This window comes from Clupea harengus, chromosome 14, assembly GCF_900700415.2.
Source record: "Clupea harengus chromosome 14, Ch_v2.0.2, whole genome shotgun sequence".
Taxonomy (NCBI): domain Eukaryota; kingdom Metazoa; phylum Chordata; class Actinopteri; order Clupeiformes; family Clupeidae; genus Clupea; species Clupea harengus.
Genome location: NC_045165.1, coordinates 4,606,086 through 4,623,585, shown reverse-complemented (window position 1 = coordinate 4,623,585; position 17,500 = coordinate 4,606,086). Strand labels below are relative to the sequence as shown.

General features: G+C 47.8%; 1 protein-coding gene across 1 annotated transcript in view; it reads left to right on the top strand.

Moving 5' to 3' along the window:
- Positions 1 to 17,500, top strand: part of crim1 (cysteine rich transmembrane BMP regulator 1 (chordin-like)) — a 116,881-nt gene that overhangs the window by 49,627 nt on the left and 49,754 nt on the right. The window contains 3 exon segments of the mRNA XM_031580842.2: positions 7,754 to 7,996; positions 8,541 to 8,661; positions 9,864 to 9,985. Of these exon segments, the coding sequence (XP_031436702.1) occupies positions 7,754 to 7,996; positions 8,541 to 8,661; positions 9,864 to 9,985 (486 nt within the window).

Below are 17,500 nucleotides of genomic sequence, written 5' to 3'. Positions count from 1 at the left end.
GTAATCGGGGTCACATCTCAGTTGTCTATGAGTTGAGTTTCCATCTAAACTTCTCAAATGGTTTCCCATTAATCATCTCATGATCCCACATATGTATCTGGTGTCCCTGTATATAAAACTGTATATAAAGTAGTTCAAGATAGCTCCACCTCAAGCAGCTACAACAGTAACATGCTGCTCACACACTGATGGTTCAGTATATAATATATCAGTGAGAGGGACCAAACCAGTTCTGTTACTGTGATTCTTTAACTACATTTAGCTGCTAATTCTTATGTACTTTTACTTAAGTAGGATTTTTCATGCAGAACTTCTACTTGTAATGGAGTATTTGTACATTGCTGTATTTGTACTTTTACTTAAGTAAAGGATTCTGAATACTTCTTCCATCTGAATATTACAATGACAAATCACAAACCTTGGCTGACGGGATTCTTGTACAAGCAGCACTCAATAAGAGTGAACAATAAGGCCAAACATGCTGGAGAGGCTGAGGTAGCTCACACCAAGCTAGACCTGTCAGGGGTCAGGGGTCGTCTGTTCTACAGAGAGAGAAAGAAACCTTCATACAAAGCCAGGTCCATCTCTCTCTGGCACTTTCAGGGTGGCTGGAGTTCATAATACGTACCCATTACCCGAGTAGAATCTCTCCACCCACCCATCCTTTTTTCATTAACACCATTTCTTGTCCTCCCAACATACCTTTTCTTTTTGTTCACAAAAGCAAATCAATAAAGGCAATATCACGCAGACGGTGGTGGAGAAGTCTTGCACACTTTCATTTGAAAAGAAATATTGTAAATAAGACATAATATGCTGAAAGCCCTTGCGGGGCTCACCTCACCTCACGACACCGCTCCGCGCTGACAGTTCTGGGCATGTACTGACCTATTTCCTCTGGCGTAATAAACGTCCGTATGTTTGGCATACGTCCATCCTCCGCTGTTTCCTTGAACGCGCTGAGTGAATTAAGGTTTAAAAAAAGGGGGACACTGATTCTCTCGGAGGATGAGTTGAGATGCATTAGCAAGGTGTCTAAAGGAGACTCGAAAAAAAGAGGCCAAGACCTCGGCACCACTCATCTTTTGCGCCTCCTCACTCTCTCTCTCTCTCTCTCTCTCTCTCTCTCTCTCTCTCTCTCTCGCTCTCTCTCTCTCTCTTTCATTCTCTCTCTCTCTCTCTTTGTCACTCTTTTATCTATGGTCAAAATGCCTGGGTTGTCACACATGTAGCTTCTTGTTGTAGTAAATCAATTACTTTTACTTTTGAAAGAAAAAGAAAAAACCACACCATGCACCAAACTCACAATGTCTTTGCCATTTTTAAAGCCTCTCAATTATTGATCTGCTTCTATTACCATACTGAAGTGTCCAGCGAGCATCATAAAGCCTTCAGCTTCTGCTTCTCTTCTAAGATGAAGATGTGCCTGAGAAGATGGAGATTTTGAAGGGATATATTTATACACGTCCCGATTTGGCCCCCAGCACTCAGCCACTCCGTCTGAAGCGACCCTGAACTCACTCCATCTTTATCCTGCTCTCTCTCTCTCTCTCTTTGTCTCTTTCTCTGTGTGAGGATGTGATTCACTGCACTGTGTTTTTCTTGAGGTCTGGGCTGGAGTTCACAGCGGGACTGTTCTCTCCCCTCTCTCTGTTTTGGCTAATGGCATTCGTTTATAAGGGTAGGGCCACTTGGTTGGATTCGGAAGTCTGATTTTGACTGTGAGAGATGTTGCCTTGTGTTTCAGAAGCTGTCAGTAAAGGATGCACTCTGAAGAGGGGGAAACCCAGGTGTCTGTGACTACCCCAGGCCCAGTGATCATGAGCAAATAGGCCCCTAAGAAATCCGTTTGACTTTTTGCCAAATTCAGTTTCATTTTTTACAAGAATCTGTGTTTTTTCAGATTCATTCTTCCTAGTTTTGTTTTTATCACCTTTGTTATCATTAAGTCTTATGTCCAATCAAAATTTGACACAGGATACTTTGCTTTTACACACATTTTGTATCTGTGTAGGTGATTGACCTATTTTGTAATGGGGTAAAGGGGTAAAGGGGTAATTGGGTAATGTAGGGTAGCAATGCTAGTCTAGCCCCAAGGACTGCAAATACAGTTGCAATTGAATTATTTAGAATGAAAGCATTGCTTACGTATTTAAGGGGAGATTACCTTCTGGTTTCTGGTTTCTGAGTCAGTAAGTCACTGGTGTTATGATCGTCTACATGTACATTCTAAGTTGTGTTGTTATTCTAAGAGTGTTCAGGTGCTGCCCCAAGGGCCGGTTCCAGTCGGTCGTGCTAGTTTACGAGTCACCGTCTGTCATGTTTGGTTCACTAAGTATAGGGATGCATCAATTTCGCCATTACTGTGGCAAACTCTGTATTCGTTTTAAAACCATCACCTTGTTGCCTGCTGCGCCTGGCTGTCCGTCATGACCTAGCCAAGGCTGCGTGCGAATGTGTGTTTGGCAGAGGAGCTTTTAGACGCCATGCTGAATGGAGAGGGTGTGTGTTGTTTGACAGCTAGCTTCTGACAGCAACTGCTCAAAGTAAATGTTAATTACTCTCTCTCTCTCTCTCTCTCTCTCTCTCTCTCTCTCTCTTTCTGTAAACGTGTGCGTGTGTGTTTGTGTGTGTGTTCTTGCTTGTCGCACTAATGTTGCAGAAGTCACATTAGGACAGGCCTACTGAAGGAACTCTCACAGAAACATTACTCCTTCATATTTCATGTCCTTATGGCCCCTTCCTCTGCCTCACTGGAGGCTCTGTTTTCAGTGCTGTGTGTTTTAATGGGGCCAATAAAGGAAGCTGCTTATGCCCTATTTCATTTCTCAGAAGAGATAGTGAGTTGGACTAGTTGGCTCTCTCACTCTCTCACTCTCTCTCTCTCTCTCTCTCTCTCTCTCATATATACTCTGTATATGACAGTAATTATACTGATGTTGGGCCTTCTGATGTGGTCTGAGGCGGAGGGATTAATCATGATGTGTTCACATGATGTTTAAGAAGGCAAATGTGTTGTGATGAGAAGATTCATGAAAATGGTGAGTGAGTAGATTAACATTGTCAGTTTTAAGAGCTGGCCTCCCATGAAGACACGTGGAAACAGTGTTGTTTTACACAGAGTGGCAAAACTAACAACACCAACTGTGTCATTTCCTTCAAAAGGACACCCTACGTTAAATGTCAGCTTGTACTGTCTCGATGATTTTTTTTTTTTTTTCCTATTTTCCTTGCTGTCTCTTGTTTCCTGTGAACTCAAGGAAGCATTATGTGGAGAGAGGAGCCAAGAGGGTGCGGTCATGTATTGACACATGGACACTGCTAGTTAAGTGTGAGGAACATGACACATGGACACTGCTAGTTAAGTGTGAGGGACATGACACATGGACACTGCTAGTTAAGTGTGAGGGACATGACACGTGTCTATTGGAAAATAGAGTTTATCTGCTTTCAGGTAGCCTCCTGCTTTGTGTCTCTCTCTCTCTCTCTCTCTCACTCTCTCCTTCCCTCTCTCTCTTTCTCTCTCAGCCTCCTCTCTCTCCATCTCTCTTTCTCTCTCTCCTTCCTTCTCTCTCCTTTCTCTCTTTCTCTCTCAGCCTCCTCTCTCTCCATCTCTCTTTCTCTCTTTCCTTCCCTCTCTCTCTTTCTCTCTCAGCCTCCTCTCTCCATCTCTCTTTCTCTCTCTCCTTCCCTCTCTCTCTCTCTCTCTCTCAGCCTCCTCTCTCTATCTCTCTCTCCTTCCCTCTCTCTCCTCTCTCTCCCCAAAAGCACACACACACACGCCATCCCTTCATTTGAAATAATTATCCTCGTGAGTAAGAAGCAGCCCATCCGTGGGGGTCTCTTCTCTCCAGGCTTCAAAGGGAATAATGAGGCCGAGAGTGAGCCGAAATGGATGCGTTTAATATCCAGCTTCATTATGCTGTAGTGGAAATCAAACAAAACCTCACACCACAGTCTTTTATCGATTATAGGCACCTTCCTGCATTGTGCCCGTGCCTTTGATGATGTGCGAGTCCTGATTTGACTCATTAGGTTCACCCACCCTGCTTATATGCTGTTCAGGAAGGAAGAAAAAGAGGGAGAGAGAGAGAGGGAGAGGGAGAGAGAGAGGGAGGGAGAGAGGGAGGAGAGAGAGAGGGAGAGAGGGAGAGAGAGAGAGAGGGAGAGAGAGAGGGAGAGAGGGAGGGAGAGAGGGAGGGAGAGAGAGAGGGAGAGAGAGGGAGAGGAGAGAGGGAGGGAGAGGGAGGGAGAGGAGAGAGGGAGAGGGAGAGAGGGAGAGAGAGGAGAGGGAGAGGGAGGAGAGGGAGGGAGCAGGGAGAGGGAGGGAGAGGGAGGGAGAGGAGAGAGAGAGAGAGAGGGAGAGAGAGAGAGGGAGAGAGAGAGGGAGAGAGAGAGGGAGAGAGGGAGAGAGAGAGAGAGAGAGAGGGAGAGAGAGGGAGGGAGAGGAAGGGAGAGGGAGAGAGGGAGGGAGAGAGAGGGAGAGAGAGAGGGAGAGAGAGAGAGGGGGAGAGAGGAGAGAGAGAGAGAGAGAGAGAGAGAGAGAGAGAGAGAGAGAGAGAGAGAGTAGCCAGTGCTTGTAATGCTAACATTCTGCATTTCCTTTTTTTCTTCCTGGCTTTTCTTTCTCTTCCTTTTCTTTGTTTTGGCGCAGAGGCTTGAGGCGTTGCGATGTATCCATTGGTGGGTTTTTTTGTTTCTTTTCCCCCCAGGAGGACAGAGTGCTTGCAGTGTAACCTCTGGGCGCAAAACATCTTTATTTGGTTTTCTTGCCCCCTGCGTCGTGATGATGAAAGCCTCACCAGCCAACCTGAGAGGCACCCTCTGCCTGAGTGGAGCGCAGCCATGCAACCTGCAGCTTCTCCTGAAGTAAAATAAAAAATAAAAAAAAAAACGTCCTGCCACTCCCACACAAATCCCCACCCCACCTCCTCCAGGCTCCCCCAAAATTGCTTTTGAATTTCGGGGCATCTATGCCCCTCGTCCTGTCCGTATCCTGACCTCACATCCATCACACTCTCCCCCCCGGAATTATGAATCCCACACGTTTCATAGGGATTGGTCACGGGGGCCAAAAACCCCCCGCAGAGCTCCAGCAGACTTCAGAGAGGTCTGACCCAACCCAGGCGCAATACTGAGCTAGCCTCAGGGATGGCAGTCAGGGTATGAAACACGTTTGTGGAAGTGGGAAAAAAAAACACCACCACCAACAGAGCGAGAGAGTAACCTGCCTCGGAGTGGCCTCTGATATGAACCAGGAGCCTTGGCAGCCTGAAATGAGTTTTGTGTAATTAGCTTGGCGAGGCCCGCACAGCGGATTTAAACAGACAAACAAACAGAGAAATGGCAGCGCTTTTCACCAACTGAGCGTTTGCCCCCCCCTAGGTGCTGCTTTGGACTTTGTTTTCTATTCAGTGTGTTCCCATCCCCAAAAAATTAAATTGGGGGCAAAAAGGAACGGCTGTGTTAATCAAAGCCCAGTTGGCCCCCCCCGACCGCCTTGAACTGTTAGTGAGGTAAACGCACTTCCATTAGTTGTTTTTCTGATGCCATGCTGTGCACTTGTCTTTTCTTGCAAGCTCCGCATCTAGACAAGTTAATCTGTGTTCATTATTCGCCGTGTTCTTCCTGCACGCACCTCGGCTGTCTTTTTTTTTTCCTTTTTTTTTCTCTCTACCCCACAAGCCAGTAATAGCAATTTGTCCTGACCTGAAGCTTAAAAACAAACTCTGATAGATAAAACAGTCTTTTTTTAATTTGGTGTTCTGCTATGCTTCTCACCTGGCGCCAATTATTTTCGCGTTGTATTACTTTTGTTGTTTTTGAGAGTGCCGTACATACAATTGTGGGCATTTTATAGATTTTGTGTTTGTATGTTTGTAGAAGGTAAATAGAATGTCCAAAATGGATTCACAGCTTATGTGCCAATATATTTTAAGTATGTAGCTGATCTATTTTAAGTATGTAGCTGATCTATATGTTTGTGCTCATAATTGGTCCTTGTTGTTCAAGCATGCAGACAGAGCGGAGACACAATAAGCCAAGCCATTAAGCACTGTTGATAAAAACAAGACAAGACAAGATTAGTTTGCTCTTTTAAAGTTTAATTAAGTCATTTCACTCATTCATGTTTAGTCTTCCTCTCATACATGTACACACACACACACACACACACACACACACACACACACACACACACACACACACACACACACACACAGTCACGCACAGAAAGGCTATAATGGAAATTCGTTTTTTGGCAGAAATTGCATTCCATAGGCCCAGGATCCTGTTCAGCACAGTTAATAACTTTAAATAATAACTCAGTTTAATCAATACCTTTCTTAACCCTCCTGCTGGCTTCACGACTACCTCTTCACTCTCCAGTGATGACTTTGGAAACTATTTTGTTGAAAGAAAATGAACACAATCAGACCATTCGATACCAACATCAACCAATGGCTGTCATGATCAGTTTTATTGATCCCTCCACTGTGGATCATTTGTGTGAGCCGTCTCTCTCCTGCCCCACTGACCTGGTGTCTCATATGAAGCCTCACTGACCTGGTGTCTCATACATTTACATTTACATTTAGTCATTTAGCAGACGCTTTTATCCAAAGCGACTTACATATGTGCGACTTACAATGTACAATGTACAATGGTGTCTCATATGAAGCCCGTCAACCAGCACTGCAGACTTCACCCCATCTCCTCTTCTACAGGAGGTGTTCCGTGTTGTGGCTTGTAGTGTGCTCAAACATCATTAATAAATCAGCCATCTCAGGAGTTTCAGGACCTTCATTTCTTTAAAATATGCAGTGGTGCAAGCTTGGCCAAAGAAGCCTAACCTGGATCCTGATTCCCCCCTCCAATTTTAGACCTGTCTATAAGCTCCCATTTCCGTCGAAAATTCTCACAGTTTTCAGATTTTGAAGTGGTATTTGAATGACAATGGGGTCCTTAATACGTATCAGTCTGGTTTTGGTGTACTGCCTAATGCCCTCTTGAATTCCAATTGACCTGCTGGTTCTAAGGGCTGTTCGGTCGAGGCCGGCGCATTCTTTTAGCTGCACCTAGCCCGCTCTGGGGTCAGGCTTTTAGCTGGGCTTTTTAGTCAGTCTGAGCTGTACTCAGATTTTTTTTGGTCAGGTTCATTTTTAATCTGTTGTTCTTTTATGGTGTTTTTTTTTTATTGTTTGGTGGTTTTTATTCTGTTCTATTAACCAAATTTATGGTTTTATGTTCTTATTTATTTATTTTTCCTTTATCCACACTCCATTCATCCATGTTGTTGGCCTGTGTTCATTTTTATTTGTCTTAAACATTTTCTTTTTGCCTACATGTTTTAGCCTTTGTTCATCTATCGCTCTCTTTTATTCTTTCACTTTTATGACTTTTGTATGTCCTTACATGTTTTACATGTTTCTCAACTAGAAAGCACTTTGGTCACAACTCTTGTTGTTCTACATGTGCTTTATAAAGGAATGTGACTTTGACACAGACAGAAAAACCCACAGACACACAGAAAGAGTGAGAAACACTCTTGAAGTCTCAGACTCATTCATGGCTGTCGTGATTTCATAAACCTAAATCGTGCATCTTTAAACATAAACGCACTCATCTCTTCACCTCCTCTCTCTCTCCCTCTCTCTCTCTCTCCCTCTCTCCCTCTCCCTCTCCCCCTCTCTCTCTCTCTCTCTCTCTCTCTCTCTCTCTCTCTCTCTCTCTCTCTCTCTCTCTCCGTCCACAGAGGAGCGACCGGACTGCTCGAAGGCGCGCTGCGAGGTGCAGTTCTCCCCGCGCTGCCCGGAGGACTCGGTGCTGATCGAGGGCTACGCCCCGCCGGGCGAGTGTTGCCCGCTGCCCAGCCGCTGCGTCTGCAGCCCCGCCGGGTGCCTACGCAAGGTGTGCCAGCCTGGCTACCTCAACATCCTGGTGTCCAAGGGCTCGGGCAAGCCCGGCGAGTGCTGCGACCTGTACGAGTGCAAGCCAGGTACGCCACGCCACGCCACGCCAACCATCCTATGCCTGTGTGTGTCCGTGATCTGCATATTCAAGCCTGTATGCAAAAGCGGGCATAGAATATGGTAAACTATGAACGCATGTGAAGAGGTAAATATGTAAAAGGTGAGAGCTTTTTGAGTGTAGAAGGAAGCGTGCCCTCCCACCCTGCTGTAAGCACATCTGAAAGCAGATGATGGCAGTGTGGCTCGAGACTCCAGGGAGAGAGGTGCAATCTACTGTCATTAGCGTAGCAGGTCTTTAGCGGGTCCTCCTTATCCTTGGAGGAGTCTGAAATGGCTCCCACTGGAGGTGCTGAAAGGTGAGATGGAACAAAAGGATGTGGAGATATAGAGTGATCTATGTGAGTGAAAGAACCTGGAAGAGTAGGTTAGAAAAGGCTGGAAAAATGCTGTTTTTTTTCTCGAAACGAAAGATGATGTTTTGAGAGTCGTTCTGGTGCTCAGCATGTCAAAGCACTCTCCACAGTAATGTAATGGGCTGTGTGTGTGTGTGTGTGTGTTTGTGTGTTACAGTGTTCAGTGTGGACTGCACCACAGTGGAGTGCCCCCCTCTCCAGCCGGTGCAGTGTCCAGCCGACAGCTACGAGACGCAGGTGCGACTTACTGCGGACGGCTGCTGCACGCTGCCCACAAGGTATGCTCCCTTAAATCTCTCTCTCTGTCTCTCTCCCTCCCTCTCTCTCTCTCTCTCTCTCTCATTCACTCTCTCCCTCCCTCTCTCTCTCTCTCTCTCTCTCTCTCTCCCTCTCTCTCTCTCTCATTCACTCTCTCTATTTCTACATCTCCCTTTGTCTTCCCTCACGCATTCTTAGTTTGGCTCAAGTAATAGAAAAACACCACGTTCAAAATGTGTCACATGTATGGATTTTCTGCCATCCTCGTGCCCTGTGAGGCCCTGAACACACTGTCCGGAACACTGAACACACAAACACTACCTAGCTTCTCATAATCCGCTGTTATGGCCTGTCCCATACCCCTATGCTGTCTGACGGCTCATAATATAAGTACGCGTAGCGCCACTGAAGTGAGCTGTCAAACAGTAATGGCTTACTTCCAGAGACAGGAAATGTACCCATAAAAGCCAAACTGGAGTGAGTGGATGTATCAGTGTGCCTCCTCTGAAAATTGGAGCATCGCGCAGTTATTTGAGGGCAGACTACGTATCATATGCAGTAATTACAGTCAGTCAGCTTCAACAGCAAACACAGCAGTGTGTGTGTGTGTGTGTGTGCGTGTGTGGGAGGCGAGTGGCATTAGTCCAAAACACAGTGATGTGGTAGAAAACACACACAGACACCAAACACACACACACACACTAGTAATGAGAGGGAGCCAGGAGGGAAAGAGAAAACGGCAGATCCATGCAGAGAGGAAGTGAAGGATGTGTTGGAGAGGGAGAAAGAGGGGAAAGAGGGGAAAGAGGGGAGGTGTGCGGATGTGAGGAGGATTCCCCCACACACACTGATCTCTCATGTAGCCCTGAAGTGTGTGTGTGTGTGTGTGGGGGGGGGGGGGGGGGGGGGGATTACAGAGAGTTCAGCCCTCCCCTCTCTCTGTCTGTCTATCAATCTGTCTATCTGTCCATATCAATCTCTTATCACTCAATCTCTCTCTCTCTCTCTCTCTCTCTCTCTCTCTCTCATGTCTTGCTGTTTTTCTTTCCCTTTCTTCCACTCATTCTCTTTCTGGTTTCTTTTCCCTTTCCCTTTCCCTCTCTCCTCTCACCCCCCCCCTTCCCTCTCTCACTCTCTCCTTCTCTCTCCCCCCCTTCCCTCTCTCCCTCTCTCCTTCTCTCTCTCCCTCCCTCTCTCCCTCATTCCCTCCCTCCTTCTCCAGGTGTGAGTGTTTGCCCGGTCTGTGTGGCTTCCCTCAGTGCCCGGCTGGATCTTCCCCTCAGGTCATCTCCCGTGGCGACGGTACCCCTGGGAGGTGCTGCGATGTGTTCGAGTGTGTCAACGGTGAGTTCTGTTGGTTTTGTGTGTGTGTGTTTCTTCCTGTGCGTGTGCCTGCGTGTGTGTGTGTGTGTGTGCTTAGTTGTAGGTGAGCTATGAGTGGTGATTTTCAGTCAGGCAATCCCTTTGATTCTGCCTGTGTTTGTGAGTGTGTGTCTGTGTGTGTGTGTGTTTGTGTTCAGTTGAGAGGTGAACTATGTGAGATGAATTGTGTTGCAAGATGAGCCTGCAGGAGTGTGTGTGTTCAGTCCAGTCGAGGCTACTCGTGTTGAATCTCATCTGTACCTGGGTGTGAGTGAGTGAGTGAGTGAGTGAGTGAGTGAGTGAGTGAGTGAGTGAGTGTGTTTGTGTGTGTTCAGTCCAGTGGAGACTATGCGTGTTGAATCTCATTTGTACCTGGGTGGCTGTATGTGTATGCTGATAAAACAGAGAAGCTGGAAGCAGAGAAGACGGCCATCGTGCAGCAGACGGATACAAAATATCTCCCTGCTTTCAACCATCTCTGTTGTCTGCCTTTCTCCCGCTCGCCTTGGCCTCGCTGCTGTATGCAATAGCTGCTGATGCAACTTAGAAAAACACTTTCACAGTCTGTCTGTCTGTGTGCCTGTGTGTTTGTCTGCCTGTCTGTCTGTCTATCTATCTGTCTGTCTGTCTGTCTGTCTGTCTGTCTGTCTGTCTGTCTGTCTGTCTGTCTGTCTGTCTGTCTGTCGGTCGGTCTGTGTGTGTGTGTGTGTGTGTGTGTGTGTGTGTGTGTGAGTGTGTGTGTGTGTGTGTGTGTGTGCTTGTGTGCACACGTATGCTTGTGTATATACAGTCTTGTGAAATTGCTTTTCAGATCTATTTGAAGCCAAGTAAATGAGTGCTAAACAAACCGAGTTTAGAACTGTGTGGAATGTGCAACACACACACACTCAGACACACACACACACACACACCACACACACACTCACACACACACACACATACACACACACACCACAAGCCAAGCTGCACAAGTGTTGATCGGAAGCAGGGAAGAGATATTGAGAGCTGAAGAAAATATGTAAACACTTTAGTTTGGATACGACAAACAGTCAGCAAACCATCTGGTGACCTCCTGAAGGCTTTGAAGAAGGACATCACTTTGGAGGACAAGATGTAGTCAGCTACAGGAGAGGAGGGAAAGGGAGTGAAAAGATGGTCGCTTCAGTCAAGGTCACCCCGAGGGGGGGAGGAGGAGGTAGAGGTGGACAGGAGGAGAGTGCGGAGGGAGGGAGGGAGGAGGTGACTAAATGGAGGGGACGCTGCAGAAGGAGGAGCGCAGGTCATTTGGGAAGAAAGGGGAGAGTTCACAGGGACAGAGGAGAGGCAGAGGGTGAACACAGGACAGACAGTGGAGAGTGGAGAGTGTGGAGAGGGCCCAAATGTATAGCCACAGGGGGAACGCTGAGCGTGGTGTAGCCTGGAGGAGAGGCACACGCACAGGACTTGAAAGCCCCAGTCGGTTTCCCAGCAGAGTCGGTCCCCAACCCCACTCTCCACTTCACCAGCAGAGATCAACAAAGAGAGAGCCAGTCTCTATATAGATAGACACACTGTGGAACAAACACACAGAAGGACTGTGTGTCCCCTGGGTACATATTGAGTGCCTACCTGCCTGTCTGTCTTTGTGTAGCGAGGCTTGACTTGGCATTGAATCCTTATTGAAGAAACAAAGTTCATTGGCTTATTGAGAAACATGTATTTCAGAGTTTCATTGAAGATAGAAATATGTAGATGGAGAAACACCCATTTTGCACGGAGCAATTAGCCACTAAATCATCGATAAAGTGTTCATTATCAGCCATGGCCTGAATGACCCCAACCTAAATGTCCATCTCACTCGAACCTCAACCCCAGCCATAATCAGAACTAGCTCCCAAGCCAGAGTCAGAAAGCCCCTTTGCATTCCCCCGCACGAACAGAGAACCATAGGACCACAACACAGCCCGTGGCAATGAAGCGGAACCCCATGTTTCCCCATGTCAGACACGGAGGCCTTTCAGATGAGGAGAGAGGCAGAGCAGAGCAGAGCAGAGCAGAGCAGAGCCAGCACCGGCCGCCATTCCCTCCATTCCCTGCACCCTGAGAACTCTGAACAGGGTCAGGAACAGGGTCAGGAACAGGTCAGGGTCAGGGTCAGGGTCAAGGTCAGGGTCAGCCACAGTGACAGGCTGGAGAAAAGAACAACAGAGGGGGGGGGGGGGGGGGGACTGGAGGAGGGGTGGAGAGGGGGCTCAACAGGTATAAACCAGTCATCAGGGAGAACCTGCGGAACAAGGGAAAGAACGAGGGATGAAAAGGAGAAGAGGAGTTAGAGGAATGAGGAGAGGGATTCTGCCTAGAGGTGGGTGAAGGCGTGCAGGTGAGAGCGAGAGGAATGTCTTGAGTTGGAGGGGGGGGGGGGGGGGGGGGGAGAAAGAGAGAGAGAGAAAGAGGGAGAGAGACAGGGGAAGAGAGAGAGAGGTAGAGCAAATGTAGAATGTTGAGGCGGAAATCAAAGGCGAAGAATTTTTCAGAGGCTGCTCACAAAGTGAGAGTTCATGACTTTAGTGTAATTTAATCTCACAGTCTCACAAGGCATACTTGTGTGTGTGTGTGTGTGTGTGTGTGTGTGTGTGTGTGTGTGTGTGTGTGTGTGTGTGTGTGTGTGTGTGTGTGAGAGAGAGAGAGAGTGGTTGGGAAGCCAACTGGAAGCAAGTGGAGCACAGAGCAGAAAAGCTCAAACACGTTACAACATCTAGGCATTTAGGCAGCAGACAAAAGAGGGGGCTGCTAGCCCAAGGAAGGGGCAGAGAGGTGTGTGTGTGTGTGTGTGTGTGTGTGTGTGTGTGTGTGTGTGTGGTGTGTGTGTGTGTGTGTGTGCCAGCCCAAGGAAGGGGCTGGAGTATCGTTCACAGTCACTCAATAGATGTATATGCACGTGTGTGTGTGTGTGTGCATTTGTGTGTGTGTGTGTATGTGCGCATTTGTGTGTGTGTGTGTGTGTGTGTGTGTGTGTGTGTGTCATGAGAAAACATAGTATGAAGCCAGTTTCGTTGTGTTTATATAGTCAGCATGAGAGTGGGTGTGACAGCCTCTCTGTTCTCCCTCCTCTCTCTCACACACACACACACACACACACACACACACACACACACACACACACACACACACACACACACACCTTCAGCGATGCCTGAGCCCAAACATCTGTTAGGGCCAAGGCGCCAGGTTTTGGGTCATCTCCACTTCCTGCGGTGCAATTTGCCCCTTTGTCTGCTGGGTAATTTGGGGAAGCATCCAGCCTGGACCAGCGGACCTGCACAGGGAGACATCAAAGAGGCCCGGCCAAACATAAACTGACACAACATCTGTCCGCCAGTGACTCTGTGTGTGTGTGTGTGTGTGTGTGTGTGTGTGTGTGTGTGTGTGGTGTGTGTGTGTGTGTGTGTGTGTGTGAGAGTGTCTGTGTGTGTGTGTGTGTGTGTGTGTGTGTGTGTGTGTGTGTGTGAGAGAACGAGAGAAGAACGCCTTGAAAAGATGCACAACACACTGAGTGCAGAGGCGTGTGTGTGTGTGTAAGAGCACAAGGGTGTGTAAGAGGGATGATATCACCGTATCGCGGGGCGGAAACCGCTATGGCCATCGATCGATGCAACAGCTGCTGGACAGACATCCGCCCCCGACTAAAAGGGCACACAAACACACACATTAATGCACACACACACAAACACACACATGCACCCACGCACACAAACACACGAACATACACATGCATGCGCACTCTCACTCAAAAACAAATATGATAAATCACTCCGCTCAGGAGTGGAGTGTGTGATTTACCTACTCCACACTGAGATAGAGCAGTGGATCAGATGTTTGTTTGCCAATGCTTCACGTGGTGACACACACACCCACACACATACACACACACACTCTCTCTCTCTCTCTCTCTCACTCACTCTCACCCCCTCTCTGCATTTCTTTCTCTCTATCAGTCCCTCTCTTCTCCGTCTCCATCTCTCCCTCTTGCTTTCGCTCTGATATATATCTGTACGTCGGTCAATACGGCAGATATCAACTCAGCCTGGCAAATGGCACGCCGCTACCAATCGATGTAAGCTTTTGAGCTGTCTGGAGTCCTGTGCTCGCAGACGAGAGGATCTCATATATGTGTGTGTGTTTGGGGTGTGTGTGTGTGTGTGTGTGTGTGTGTGTGTGTGTGTGTGTGTGTGTGTGTGTGTGTGTGTGTGTGTGTGTGTGTGTGTGTGTGTGTGTGTGTGTGTGTGTGTGTGTGTGTGTGTGTGTGTGTGTGTGTGTGTGTGTGCGTGCGCTTCTGTGCATATTTCACAGTACCATATTGACCAGTCTCCCATGGCTCTTCACCTGCGAGGTGCGTCTCACTGAAAGAATGCTCTTAGACATGAGCAGGCAGACAGACAGCTCAGGAGAGTCTCACTGAAAGAATGCTCTTAGACATGAGCAGGCAGACAGACAGCTCAGGTGAGTCTCACTGAAAGAATGCTCTTAGACATGAGCACACAGACAGACAGCTCAGGAGAGTCTCACTGATAGAATGCTCTTAGACATGAGCAGACAGACAGCTCAGGAGAGTCTCACTGAAAGAATGCTCTTAGACATGAGCAGACAGACAGCTCAGGAGAGTCTCACTGAAAGAATGCTCTTAGACATGAGCAGACAGACAGCTCAGGAGAGTCTCACTGAAAGAATGCTCTTAGACATGAGCAGACAGACAGCTCAGGAGAGTCTCACTGAAAGAATGCTCTTAGACATGAGCAGACAGACAGCTCAGGAGAGTCTCACTGAAAGAATGCTCTTAGACATGAGCAGGCAGACAGACAGCTCAGGAGAGTCTCACTGAAAGAATGCTCTTAGACATGAGCAGACAGACAGCTCAGGAGAGTCTCACTGAAAGAATGCTCTTAGACATGAACAGACAGACAGCTCAGGAGAGTCTCACTGAAAGAATGCTCTTAGACATGAGCAGACAGACAGCTCAGGAGAGTCTCACTGAAAGAATGCTCTTAGACATGAGCAGACAGACAGCTCAGGAGAGTCTCACTGAAAGAATGCTCTTAGACATGAGCAGACAGACAGCTCAGGAGAGTCTCACTGAAAGAATGCTCTTAGACATGAGCAGACAGACAGCTCAGGAGAGTCTCACTGAAAGAATGCTCTTAGACATGAGCAGACAGACAGCTCAGGAGATAATGAATGTGTTTTTGTGTGCAGGTGCTTTGTGAAAGAGAGCCTATCCATCTCTGTCTTTCCTTTGCTCTCTCGCACACACACACACACACACATGCGCGCGCACGTACACACACACAGACACATACATACACAATGGGTGTGTGAAACATACTCCCTGTTTTAGTCAGTGATGTCACCCCTGGAGTGTAGATTAGAGTGTGATTAGCTGTCTGTAAGGAGCTATGAGGTAACACACTCTCTCACACACGCACACACACACACACGGACGCACACACACATACACACACACATGAAGGCACTCATATACACAAGTATCAGTGAAAAACCTTTGTCCAGTGATTAAATAGTAGAATGTTGCCTGTGTGTGTGTGATTGTATGACTCTGCATCATTTAGGTTTGTTATTTTTAATCAGCTGATTAGTTTGTACGGTACTGCCCCAGCTGACAGTCAAACGGCAGCATGTTGGAGAAGTGGGGTGTAATGATTGATATGCTTTGAAATGATTTAAAGTGAGGTTACCACGGTTACATGATGACAAAATGGCTGATTGGCAGTTTGGTTAAATGGAGAGTATGGTAGGACAGAAATCCTCCGGATTTGATGCCATATTGCTGAAAGCTGGGATCTTAAAGGGAAATGTTTTAAGAACGTGTTGCCTTCAGCTGCAGTTGTGTACTAGACCTGAAGCAATTATAGGATTGGATTATCCTCTTAACACCGGACCTGTGTGTGTGTGTGTGTGTGTGTGTGTGTGTGTGTGTGTGTGTGTGTGTGTGTGTGTGTGTGTGTGTGTGTGTGTGTGTCAACACCGGACCTGGCTTTTAAGCTCTGAATAACATGTGGGACCCTGAGAAATTCTCTCTCTCCACTTTTTTTTTCTCTCTCTCTCTCTCTCTCCTTTCTCTCTGTGTCTCTCTTCTTCCCTCCTCTTCTCTCCGACTCTCTTTATCTCTCTCTCTCTCTCTGTCTCCCTTCACCCCTCCACCCTTCTCTCTTTTCCTCTTTCCCTCTCTGCACGTATCTCGCTTTCGGGGTCAGATTAAGACATTGCAGGGCCTGATTGCAGGGCTGTACATACCAAGCCTGTGTTGTAAGAGATTAAACACCACAACAACAGCGCTCAGATAAGTCTCACCCTGACATAACACTGTGCCACTCAGGACAGCCAGTGTAAACACCTCGCTTTGTGCTGGTGATAAAGGCACTCCACCTCTGTGTGTGTGTGTGTGTGTGTGTGTGTGTGTGTGTGTGTGTCTGTGTGTGTGTGTGTGTGTGTGTGTCTGCACGCCTGTGTGTGTGTGTGTGTGTGTGTGTGTGTCTGCACGCCTGTGTGTGTGTGTGTGTGTGTGTGGTTTGCCCAGACGGCGATGTGTCTGTGGTAGTTTCTGAAAGAAGCGGTGTTGATCACAGTCTCTGTTGGCCTCTGGTGATGGAGTGGACCCTCCTCTCTTTTGTTCAAACTCAGCAGTAGCAGCAGTCGTTTGAGGGAAGATGGCTGGATACTGTAGAGGGTTCTGTAGGGAAGTGGAAAGTTGTTGTTGTTGTGGGTCTGTGTGTGTCTGTCTGTGTGTGTGTGTGTGTGTGGGTGTGTGTGTGTGTGTGTGTGTGTGGGTGTGTGGGTGCGATGCCGTGGGAATATTAGCAGACTCTGAAGACTGCTGAATCCGGAGCCACACGCAGAGAAGCACCTGTGGATTTGGGGAGCGTGCGTGTGTGTAGGTGTGCTTGTGCGTGTGTGTGTGTGTGTGTGTGTGTGTGTGTGTGTCTGTGTGTGTGTCTGTGTGTGTGTGTGTGTGTGTGCGTGTGTGTGTGTGTGGATTTAGGGAGTGCGCACCGTTATTTGGCCTCCTGCGCAGCAGCAGCAGCCAAAACAAGGGAGCACAGCAGAGGAGACACAGGAAGGAGGAAGGGAAGGAGGTGGAGAGAAAGGGAAGGAGGGGTGCGAGGGAAAGAGGGGGGGAGGAGGAGAGGAGGGTGAGGAGGAGGAGAGGAAAACAACCTGTGCCAAGGAAGAGGAGATGAACACAGGGCAGCACCTTAATGTTGAGTGTTCAAGAAGAGGAGCAGAACACAGGGCAGCACCTTAATGTTGAGAGGAGAGAAGAGGAGGGGAACACAGCACCTTAATGTTCAGTGATCAAGAAGAGGAGGGGGACACAGGGCAGCACCTTAATGTTGAGTGCTCAAGAAGAGACACAGGGCAAGCACCTTAATGTTGAGTGATCAAGAAGAGGAGAGGAGGGGAACACAGGACCTTAATGTTGAGTGCTCAAGGAGAGGAGGGGAA